The 12,410-nt window shown below is 39.9% G+C and overlaps 1 protein-coding gene across 2 annotated transcripts in view; it reads left to right on the forward strand.

Moving 5' to 3' along the window:
- Positions 1-12,410, forward strand: part of syne3 (spectrin repeat containing, nuclear envelope family member 3) — a 65,216-nt gene that overhangs the window by 31,191 nt on the left and 21,615 nt on the right. For both annotated transcript variants that reach the window (XM_026297233.1, XM_026297320.1), the window contains exons 11-13: positions 853-987; positions 2,942-3,103; positions 3,690-3,862. In XM_026297233.1, coding sequence (XP_026153018.1) covers positions 853-987; positions 2,942-3,103; positions 3,690-3,862 — 470 coding nt within the window. The remainder of the gene's footprint in view (positions 1-852; positions 988-2,941; positions 3,104-3,689; positions 3,863-12,410) is intronic.

The following is a 12,410-nucleotide window of genomic DNA, read 5'->3' on the forward strand; positions in this document are numbered from 1 at the left end:
TATTTACGCGTCTGTGAAGAGAAATGACAGAGACAGAAAAGACAGACAGCGCACCCTGTCGGCTTTCTTTATTTAAAAAAGCACAACCATTTGTTGTTATTATGATGGTATACAACTAAAAGTAGACCCTTTACAGATTTGAATGATATATTTCTTTTATCTGTACGATCAGAATTGATGGAGTAATTTAAGTTTGTTTCGGCATTATCAGGAAAAGATGGGTCAAAACGTGCCGGAGCGTGCGTCGACCCCAGAGGGTTAATGTATTTCTCTATTTTAGAGGAATTCAGTGGAATACTGCCTTCAGAATCAAATATAACAACTGCAAAAAACCTAGTGTTAGTGATCTGTTTTTTTAACACGGAAAAGTGATCAAAAATCAGTTATGGAATCAAAGAATAAATCGATAAGCAGAATCAATAATGAAAGTGAAAGTGGCTTTTGTGGCCAAGTATGGTGACCGATACTCAGAATTTGTACTCTGCATTTAACCCATCCCAAAGTGCACACACACAGCAGTGGTATTGAAGGTGGACAGGGCACTGGCTATTCACTTTGCCCTTGCCGGACCTGAGACTCGAACCCACAACTTTCCCACAATAGCACAAATATGTATAATGTGCGAGTTTTAACCCATTTTGCTACCTATTGATTAAATATTATAGTCATTTGTTAAAGGACAATACAGCATGCTTTGATCATAAACTGACCATTGTACTATATAGTATCTAACAGTATCTTTAAGATATTATATTATAGTATGTTGTTACTGAAATTTACAGCACACTGCAGCTTCTTTTTGTTTTATGTCCTTTGACCTGCAGTCACACTGAGTGCCCTGTATGCCCTCAGGTGATCCAGAAGGACCTGGAGGACTGTGAAGCCGACATAACAGCACTAGAGACTCTGGTCTCCTCCAGTCAGAGCAACAAGACTCAATTTGAGAAACTCTATGCTGACTGGAAACATCTGAACAAGGCAGTCGGGGTAAGACAGACGAATGGCTTAAAATAAAAGAATAGAGGTTCTAAATCAGTTTTTATTGCTGTAGCTACAGTAAACTACAACTCATTCTTAACATCTCATAAAGCCACCACCCATAATTTAATTTTTGGATTAAAATAACTTTGTAATGCAAAAAGGGTTAACTGGGCTTCATTGTGACCAACAAGCACATTATCACCAACTTTGCAGCTTCTCAGTTCCACATAGATTTTGTTAATTTCATTCAGCTTAAAACAGTGCAGTGTTATGAGGTTATAACATTTGTGGTGTTTATATTTTTTTTTTAAAAAAAAAAGGGAAAAAAAAATTCTTTGGATGAAAATGCCACTAATTTATTAACACAGACATGGTGCCTATATAGTTGCTAACCTCAAGTCGGAATGAGGAGAAGGAGCTTTGTTTCATTTTCAAACGTAGTTTTCCAGTGTTGCTGCATGATTAGAGGGGGGAGTCAGTGATACTTGAGTATTAGTATCAATTAGTTTTGATCTTGGTAGTAGTGTAGAGGACCTCGTAGTTCTCGCTGGGGCATATTCAGTTAGCAGCTCCGAAAGATAAGAGGGAGCGAGACAATTGAGACATTTATAAACAAAGAGCAAGATCTTAAACTGGATCCTGAAACTAACAGGAAGCCAGTGTAACATAGCCAATACCGGACTTATACGATCATGCCACTTAGTGCCAGTCAACAGGCGAGCAGCTGCATTTTGAACTAGCTGAAGGCGCTGTGAACAAGACTGATCCAGACCATAGTAGATGGAATTGCAGTAGTCCAAACGACAAGTGATAAACATGTATATAATGTGTTCAAAGACAGCAAGTAGAAGGTATGGTTTTACCTTCGCTAGCAATCTTAGATGGAAGAAACTTGATTGGACTACTGCACTCACCTGTCGGTCTAGCTTAAAGGAGCCATGTAGATAGACTCCGAGATTCTTTACGTAAGGGTGACAGTAGGATAGTAGAGGCTCTAAGGTGCTGTCAACACCGTCTAGAGCAGAAGTACTTCCAAAAGTCAGAATTTGAGTTTTGTCATTAAAGGCAAGAAGATTTCTGGACATCCATTCTTTAATATTTTTAAGACTGTCCAATAGAGCACAGGTTGAGACAGTACCTGGTTTAAGAGGAAGGTAAATTTGAATGTCATGAGCAAAACAATGAAATGAAATATTATGCTTATGGCAGATAGACCCCACAGGTAATATATACAGAGCAAAATGGATAGCTGCAGACAGCATCCCCTCCCATCCCAACCTCTGAGCCCAAGGTGTGTTGGAAGGAACACAAGATAAAGAAGTCCAGAGCTGCTGTCACTTCAACAGACAAAAGGACGAGTGACAAGAACCTAAAATATGTGGACAATAATGCTTAAAAGCCATCAGACAAAACCATCCCTCCAGTATTAACGTTTACCTGGAGGGATTCTTTCTAAAATGGGGAACCACAAGCCATCACATATAATCAGCAAATTGCAATTCAAGCGCAGACTAAAAAAAAAAATGCTCACACAGGAAAACTGTGCAAAGCCTGCATTTGGACTAACACCAGCATTGCGCCTACAGCAAAACAGTCCAAGTATTCTTCCACAGGGCAGTGAATTGGAGGGTGTTTATAAAAGGAAGTATGAAAATTTCATCAAGCTTTTTCAGGCCTGTCTCTGCAAACCGTTTTAAGACAGCCAAATGTGACATTTTTTTGGTCACAAACCGTTGACTTTGCGTCTGAGGACTCCCTAGATATGATTTCTTCTGGAGCATGGTGCCACTATATTTCTAATTAGGTTGATGGCTCCATATGGAACAACACTGCACTAACTGTGCATCACTGGACCCTAATCAGACTAAAAAGTTCTTACTTTCTACTTGACAAAAGTGATAAACTAATCTATTGCCCTCATTCCTTGACTGTCCTGCTGATCTTTTTGTTTGGTTTTCAGGTGAAGGTGAATGAGAGTGAAGAAAGCATTGCAGACCATGAGAACTTCCATGACAACCTGCTGAACATAGAGAAGTGGTTGATGATCATGAAGCAAAAGTTGGAGTCCTTCCATAGCCCCTCAGGAGACTGGACCATAGACGGCCGCCAGAATGAAGCTGAGGTCTGTTAGCAACACCCAAGTTGTCAAACTAAAGCAAGCAACAATTAAGAGAATGTCATTTCCATTGTTTCTTCTATCTGTTTGCCCGCATTAAACAGCAGTTACAGATGAATATGTACACTCTACCACCGACAGGAAAAGATACATTGAAATTTGACAGAATTGCATTTAACCACTTGTGACTTTTTGGCATCACAGCTGTGCCATAGTGTTATTTCGTTTGACAGCATATTACTGTACCTTAGCAACTTCCTCTTCTTGTGATAGCAGTTTCCCAAATACACATTGCGAAAAAACAGCTATACATTTGTATGACTCATACATGTTACACATTACTTTCATATAATTATAATTGTATCGCTTTAAACAGAAACACATAAACTATTTCATAAAATGTGCAGAACAGACTGTCCTACAACATGGACTGGACTGTATTTATGTGTTTTTGTCTAGAGTGCTTTACAGTTCCCTTCTTGTTCATCCATTCTCACCCAATTTGTGGTGCACTGTCTTAGGCAAAGACAAACAAATGAAAGAAAGTAACTTTATGGTGACTTTAATGCTGATCCTTTGTCCCTGTATGTAGAGAGTGTTGGGAGAATTTCCAGAGAAGGAGATTCAGCTGCAGCAGATGGAAGCCCAGGGTCAGGGGGTTTTGGAGAGGACTTCAGACGAGGGACAGGTGCACATCACACGAGACATGAAGCGCCTACGAGAGTCTTGGTTGGCCCTGTACAACATGCGTCTTAATATTCAGAGGTAAAAATTTGTTAAGTGAGGCTAAAGTTTTTTTTTTGTTTGTTTGTTGAAGCTTAGTTTTACTGTTCACAGTGGAGGCAGGAACAAAAGCTATAATGATAATAGCAAACTTTATTTGTACAGTGCTTTTCAAAACAAGGTTACAAAGTTCTGCACACACCAAATGGAAACAAAATTAAAAACAATTAACAGACATACAGTGGGTACGGAAAGTATTCAGACCCCTTTAAATTTTTCACTCTTTGTGTCATTGCTGCCATTTGCCAAAATCAAAAAAGTTCATTTTATTTCTCATTAATGTACACTCAGCACCCCATCTTGACAGAAAAAAACAGAAATGTAGAAATTTTTGCAAATTTATTAAAAAAGAAAAACTGAAATATCACATGGTCATAAGTATTCAGACCCTTTGCAGTGACACTCATATTTAACTCACATGCTGTCCATTTCTTCTGATCCTCTTTGAGATGGTTCTGCTCCTTCATTGGAGTCCAGCTGTGTTTAATTAAACTGATTGGACTTGATTAGGAAAGGCACACACCTGTCTATATAAGACCTTACAGCTCACAGTGCATGTCAGAGCAAATGAGAATCATGAGGTCGAAGGAACCGCCCAAGGAGCTCAGAGACAGAATTGTGGCAAGGCACAGATCTGACCAAGGGTACAAAAGAATTTCTGCAGCACTCAAGGTTCCTAAGAGCACAGTGGCATCCATAATCCTCAAATGGAAAAAGTTTGGGACGACCAGAACTCGTCCTAGACCTGGCCGTCCAGCCAAACTGAGCAATCGTGGGAGAAGAGCCTTGGTGAGAGAGGTAAAGAAGAACCCAAAGATCACTGTGGCTGAGCTCCAGAGATGCAGGAGGGAGATGGGAGAAAGTTCCACAAAGTCAACTATCACTGCAGCCCTCCACCAGTCGGGGCTTTATGGCAGAGTGGCCCGACGGAAGCCTCTCCTCAGTGCAAGATACATGAAAGCCCACATAGAGTTTGCCAAAAGACACATGAAGGACTCCCAGACTATGAGAAATAAGATTCTTTGGTCTGATGAGGCCAAGATTTAACCTTTTGGCGTTAATTCTAAGCGGTATGTGTGGAGAAAACCAGGCACTGCTCATCACCTGCCCAATACAATCCCCACAGTGAAACATGGTGGTGGGAGCATCATGTTGTGGGGGTGTTTTTCAGCTGCAGGGACAGGACGACTGGTTGCAATTGAAGGAAAGTTGAATGTGGCCAAGTACAGAGATATCCTGGAAGAAAACCTCTTCCAGAGTGCTCAGGACCTCAGACTGGGCCGAAGGTTCACCTTTCAACAGGACAATGACCCTAAGCACACAGCCAAAATAACAAAGGAGTGGCTTCGGAACAACTCTGTGACCGTTCTTGACTGGCCCAGCCAGAGCCCTGACCGAAACCCAATTGAGCATCTCTGGAGAGACCTGAAAATGGATGTCCACCAACGTTCACCATCCAACCTGACAGAACTGGAGAGGATCTGCAAGGAAGAATGGCAGAGGATCCCCAAATCCAGGTGTGAAAAACTTGTTGCATCATTCCCAAGAAGACTCATGGCTGTACTAGCTCAAAAAGGTGCTTCTACTCAATACTGAGCACAGGGTCTGAATACTTATGACCATGTGATATTTCAGTTTTTCTTTTTTAATACATTTGAAAAAATTTCTACATTTCTGTTTTTTTCTGTCAAGATGGGGTGCTGAGTGTACATTAATGAGAAATAAAATGAACTTTTTGGATTTTGGCAAATGGCAGCAATGACACAAAGAGTGAAAAATTTAAAGGGGTCTGAATACTTTCCGTACCCACTGTATATACACATACAGTAGTAGCAGTTCAAAGTGTCACTGTGATGTGGTAAGTTGCCACCTTTACCACATTTAGCACCCTGTCCATGCACAGACCATATTGTAGCTCATATTATAATGAATGTGTACTTAGAGACTGAAGTAAATCTGCGTCTCCTTCTCCTCTCTCAGGTTGTCTGCATGCGAACACTCACTCCAAACCTTGCTTCAGCTGCAGACTTTACTTGTACTTTGAAGTTTGCAGTATAGCTATAGTTTCTTCTAGGCAGCATTTTCACTTGTGTTACATTAGGAATTGGAGTTCAGTATTCTCTTCAGTCGAATCAAGAGTGCATTGTAACGCTAGTGATTACTGGACAGAATTACATTAAATTAACACTTAAGTCACTTTCAATATATAAGTCGCAGGACTAGCCAGAATACTAAAAAAAGAGTGACCTATAGTCCAGAAATTATGGTACTTTTTTAATGAAATGACATTCTACCATTTCATACAGTAACTCACACATACAATACGGAAGGTTTGGTTGCGCTTTCATGCAGGATGCAGGATAGTTTTTGAGGCTGAGCTCTAACATTAAGATAGGAATTACTTTTAATTTTCACTGTGAGACTGCACGCAATAAAACTTTAAATAAAATTTAAGCTATAGTCAGAAAACTGGCTTTTCCTTGAGAATTAGCTTTTCGTGATGTAAAAAAATTACATCAAGATAAATAATTTCACAACTTTTTCCACCTTTCATGTGACCTATAACCTGTACAATGTAATTGAAAAACAAACAGAAATCTTTTAGGAAGGTGAAATAAAAATAAACAACTGAGATAATGTGGTTGCATAAGTGTGCACACCCTTTTATAACTGGGGATGTGGCTGTGTCCAGATTTAACCAATTACATTCAAACTCATGTTAAACTGGAGTCAGCACACACCTGTCACCAATTAAAGTGCCTCTGATCAACCCCAAATAAAGTTCAGCTGTTCTAGTAGGCTTTTTCTGACATTTTTGTAGCCACATCTTCCAGCACAAGCCATGGTCCGCAGAGAGCTTCCAAAGCATCAGAGGGATCTCATTATTCAAAGATATCGGTCAGGTGAAGGCCACAAAAGAATTTCCAAGCAATTAAATATACCATGGAACACAGAGAAGCCGTCATCATCAAGTGGAGAAAATATGGCACAACAGTGACATTACCAAGAACAGGACGTCCGTCCAAGGTTGATAAGACGAGAAGAAAACTAGTCAGGGAGGCTGCCAAGAGGCCAACAGCAACCCTGAAGGAGCTGCAGGAATTTCTGGCAAGTACTGGCTGTGTAGTACATGTGACAACAATCTCTCGTCTTCTTCATATGTCTGGGCTATGGGGTAGGGTGGCAAGACGGAAGCCTTATCTTACAAAGAAAAACATCCAAGCCCGGCTTAATTTTGCAAAAAGACATCTGAACTCTCCCAAACGCATGCGGGAAAATGTGTTATGGTCTGATGAAACCAAGCTTGAACTTTTTGGACATAATTCCAAAAGGTATATTTGGTGCAAAAACAGCACTGCACATCACCAAAATAACACCATACCTACAGTGAAGCATGGTGGTGGCAGCATCATGCTTTGGGGCTGTTTTTCTTCAGCTGGAACTGGGGCCTTGGTCAGGGTGGAGGGAATTATGAACAGTTCCAAATACCAGTCAGTGTTGGCACAAAACCTTCGGCCTTCTGTTAGAAAGCTTAAGATGAAGAGGAACTTCATCTTTCAGCATGACAACGATCCAAAGCACACGTCTAAATCAACAAAAGAATGGCTTCACCGGAATAAGATTGAGGCTTTGGAATGGCCCAGCCAGAGTCCAGACCTGAATCCCATCGAACATCTGTGGGGTGATCTGAAGAGGGCTGTGCACAGGAGATGCCCTCGCAATCTGTCAGATTTGGAGCGGTTTTGCAAATATTGCCACATCAAGATGTGCCACGCTGATAGGCTCCTACCCAAAAAGACTGAGTGCTGTAATAAAAGCCATAGGTGCTGCAACAAAGTATTAGTTTAAGGGTGTGCATATTTATGCAACCAGGTTACTTTAGGTTTTTTATTTTATATTTTTCCCCTTTAAAGGTTTGTTTGTTTTTCAATTACATTGTACAGGTTATAGGTCACATTAAAGGTGGAAAAAGTTTTGTAATTATTTATCTTGCTGTCATTTTTTTACATCACGAAAATCTGGCATTTGAACAGGGGTGTGTAGACTTTTTATATCCACTGTATATTGACAGTTTGTACATATACACACACCAAAGTCACCTGTGTTAAATCAACACTGTGTTTATATGTAAACAGTGAAAACATAAACACAGAGATGGATGGATGGATGGTGGTATAAAGAAGTGTTGGCCCCCTTCCTGATTTCTTATTTTTTTGCATGTTTGTCACACTTTGTTTCAGATCATCAAACAAATTTAAATATTAGTCAAAGATAACACAAGTAATAAATACATCATTCAGTTTTTTAAATGAAGGTTTTTATTAAGGGAAAACAAAATCCCAAACTACATGACCCTGTGGGAAAAAGTGTTTGCCCCTCTGTTAAAACATAACTGTGGTTTGTCACACCTGAGTTCAATTCCTTTAGCCACACCCAGGCCTGATTACTGCCACACGTGTTCACAATCAACAATCACTTAAATAGGACCCAAAGTGAAGTAAACCAAAAGATCCTCAAATGCTAGACATCTCATCCCGAGATCCAAAGAAATTCAAAAACAAATGAGAAAGGAAGTAATTGAGATCTATCAGTCTGGAAAAGGTTATAAAGCCATTTCTAAAGCTTTGGGACTGCAGCGAACCACAGTGAGAGCCATTATCTACAAATGATGAAAACATGGAACAGTGGAGAACCTTCCCACGAGTGGACGGCCGACCAAAATTAGTAGTGAGACCTACAAGCTGTGCAGTGCTCAGTTACTGCTAAATGTTGTTATAAAGAGAAAATTAAGTTTTTCATAATAATGAGAAAAATCATGTAACATGTTGTAACATATACATATCTCATTAAACAGGAACAGTATCTTACAACAAGATAATTGGCAAGAGTTTAGGCTTAGTCCGGCAACAATTACTGTATGGCCAATGTGTACTTGTATACATGATCTGACCCTTACTTTTGTGTTAATTAATCCAAGAGTTTGACAATGGTGATTTGGCTGTGAAGGGATCTAATTTTTAATAGACTTGTCAGCATTATAGTGTAGTCCCTCGACCAGGCTGGAGCTTTCCATTCAAGTTCAAATACAGTTGTCAAAAGGAATTCCACCTATTTAGATGGAATACCGTTGCCTCTGTAACACAGCCTCCCACCGCACCCCTAAATAGTATGTTCACTACAATTTAATGCGATTCAGAAAGGACAGAAACGTACAGTACAGTATAGACTTGTCAGCCTCAGCTGCAGCAGTAACTTGATTATTAGTATTAAAAAAATAGCTCTGCATTAATTGTACTCAGCCAGACAACACACAGAGAGTGGAGAGGAAAAACTCCCCTTAAAGGAAGAAAGCTCCAGCAGAACGAGGCTCAGGTGAGAAGGGTTAGGGTAGGCTAGGGGAGCTCAGTGCACCGATGGAGAGTCCTCAGGCAGTCTAGGCCTTTAGCAGCATAACTGAGGGATGCCCCAACTATACGCTTTGTCAAAATGGAAGGTTTTAAGTTTACCCTTAAAAATATAGAGGGTGTCTGCCTCCTGAACCCAGACTGGGAGTTGGTTCCACAGGAGAGGAGCTTGATAGCTAAAGGCTCTGCCTCCCATTCTACTTTTGGAAACTCTGGGAACCACAAGTAGACCTGCATTCTGAGAGCGAAGTGCTCTATTGGGATAATATGGTACTATGAGGTCTTTAAGGTATGAAGGAGCTTGATCATGAAGGGATTTGTATGTGAGAAGAAGGATTTTAAATTCTATTCTGGATTTTACAGGGAGCCAATGAAGAGAACCTAATATAGGAGAATATATCTCTCTTGCTAGTTCCTGTCAGGACTCTGGCTGCAGCATTCTGGATTAACTGGAGGCTTTTTATGGAGTTACTGGGACATCCAGATAGTAATGAATTACAGTAATCTATCCTTGAAGTAACAAATGCAAGGACTAATTTTTCTGCATCATTTTGAGACAGGATGCTCCTAATTTTGGCAGTATTAAGATAAAAAAAGAAAACCTTTATTTGTCCCACAATGGGGAAATTGCATTTTTGCAACAACAAAGTACAAGTACACAGCAGAGTGCTAGAAGTAGCAAAGATATAAGATAGATAAGAAACTAAACTAACTGCAAGTGAAAGAAGGCAGTTCTAGAGATTTGTTTTGTGTGAATTAAAGGACATATCCTGGTCAAACTTAACTCCAAGGTTTTTCACAGTAGTGCTGGAGGCCAGGGCTATGTCACCCAAAGTAGCTATATTGTTAGAAAAGCTATTTCTGAGGTTTTTAGCCCCAAATACAATAACTTCTGTTTTCTCTGAATTTAACCCTCTCGGGTTGACGAACGCGCCGGGGCATTGTGTGACATCTTCTCCTGATAATGCAGTAAAGAACTTAACCCTCTGGGGTCTCAGGGGGTTTTGGGGGCCTGGACAAATTTTGACATGTCCTGACATTTGTGCTTTTTTCAGTGTCTTTTAAACATATTAATGTCTAAAGTGTAATAACACTGTAATCAGCACAAAATTGGCTACAATAATATGTGAGCAGCAAGTTTATACATGATTGTGTTTTTGAGAAAAAAGTGTTTATGCATGGTTAGAGCAAAACTACAATTTTTTACTCACTGAAATAAGACCATAAAACACAAACAGAACATTGGTTCACAAGACTTTGGAGACCAGCATGTTGTAGGCTAAAGTGTTTACTTCAGTGTTGTGAAAGTCATCTTGTTCACACTTTCACAGTAAACAATACACTGATTTAAATTTTCTAAGACACTTTTTGTCCAGAAAGGCCATATGCACGAAGGTGTGTCTCAGGATGAATAGTCATGTGCTTTACCTGAGAAGACAAAAGAACGACCAGACAAAGACGCTCATAATGAGCCTTTCAGTCAATGTAGATGGGACGGATTAGTGCAGCACAATACAAAACAATGAGGAGCCAAACGTTCCTCATTTGAGTTAAAATCAGTGTTTTTACTCTGAGGACAAGCTAAACTATTTGTCTCTGTGTGGAATACAAGAAGTGCTTCTTCACGTCCGTGACGCACCATCATCCAAACGCGGTGAAAAAGTGAGTAAATTCTATGATGTAGTTCGATGTTTTATGTCATTTCTCGGGGGCGTGCACATATTTATCTGGTTCACCTGAGTTTATTTACATGTGAACAGTGGACAGTGTACAAGGCGGGACCGCATTACCTGTAATGAGGTGAGACAGGAGAAACGGTACCACTTCTTTTTTTCATATGGATTACATAAAAAGATATTTGGTTTTGACTTGAAACGTTTTGTTTAAAAGAAGACATTCCAAGCTTTCTATACGTATATTTCTCATGTGTTTGAGGCAAGTATTCGCTGAGATTCAGGTTGTTTTATTTATGTATCTGTGAAGAGAGGTGACGAGAGAGAAGAGAGAGCACATCCTGTCTGGTTTATTTTACAAAAGCACAGTGTTTTATGAGTGTATACAAATAAAACTAGACCCTTTACAGATTCAAATGATGTATTGCTCTTATCTGTATGAACAAAACTGAGAGCGAAATTTAACCCCCTGGGGTCGACGCACGCGCCGGCGCGTTTTGACGCATCTTTTCCTGATAACGCCGAAACAAACTTAAATTACTCCGTCAATTCTGATCGTACAGATAAAAGAAATATATCATTCAAATCTCTAAAGGGTCTAGTTTTTGTTGTATACCATCATAATAACAACAAAACGTTGTGCTTTTTTAAAATAAAGAAAGCCGACAGGGTGCGCTGTCTTTTCTGTCTCTGTCATTTCTCTTCACAGATGCGTAAATAAAACAACCACAATCTCAGCGAATACGTGCCTCATAAAAATAAGAATTATATGGCTAGAAAGCTTGAAATGTTTTCTTTTAAGTGAAACAATTCAAGTCGAAAACAAAATCACTTTTTATTTAATCCGTATGAACGTAAGGAGAAGTACGTTTTCTCCTGTCTCACCTCATTATAGCTAATGTGATCCGGCCTCACACTGAGCACACTGTTCATATGGAAATGCTCTGAGGTGAGCCAAGTAATTACAGTGGGTATGGAAAGTATTCAGACCCCTTTAAATTTTTCAGTCTTTGTGTCATTGCAGCCATTTGCCAAAATCAAAAAAGTTCATTTTATTTCTCATTAATGTACACTCAGCACCCTATCTTGACAGAAAAAACCAGAAATGTAGACATTTATTAATACATACAGTACTGAAATATCACATGGTCATAAGTATTCAGACCCTGTGCTCAGTATTGAGTAGAAGCACCTTTTTGAGCTAGTACAGCCATGAGTCTTCTTGGGAATGATGCAACAAGTTTTTCACACCTGGATTTGGGGATCCTCTGCCATTCTTCCTTGCAGATCCTCTCCAGTTCTGTCAGGTTGGATGGTGAACGTTGGTGGACAGCCATTTTCAGGTCTCTCCAGAGATGCTCAATTGGGTCTAGGTCAGGGCTCTGGCTGGGCCAGTCAAGAACGGTCACAGAGTTGTTCCGAAGCTACTCCTTTGTTATTTTAGCTGTGTGC

Source organism: Mastacembelus armatus, chromosome 22 (genome assembly GCF_900324485.2).
Source record: "Mastacembelus armatus chromosome 22, fMasArm1.2, whole genome shotgun sequence".
Classification (NCBI taxonomy): domain Eukaryota; kingdom Metazoa; phylum Chordata; class Actinopteri; order Synbranchiformes; family Mastacembelidae; genus Mastacembelus; species Mastacembelus armatus.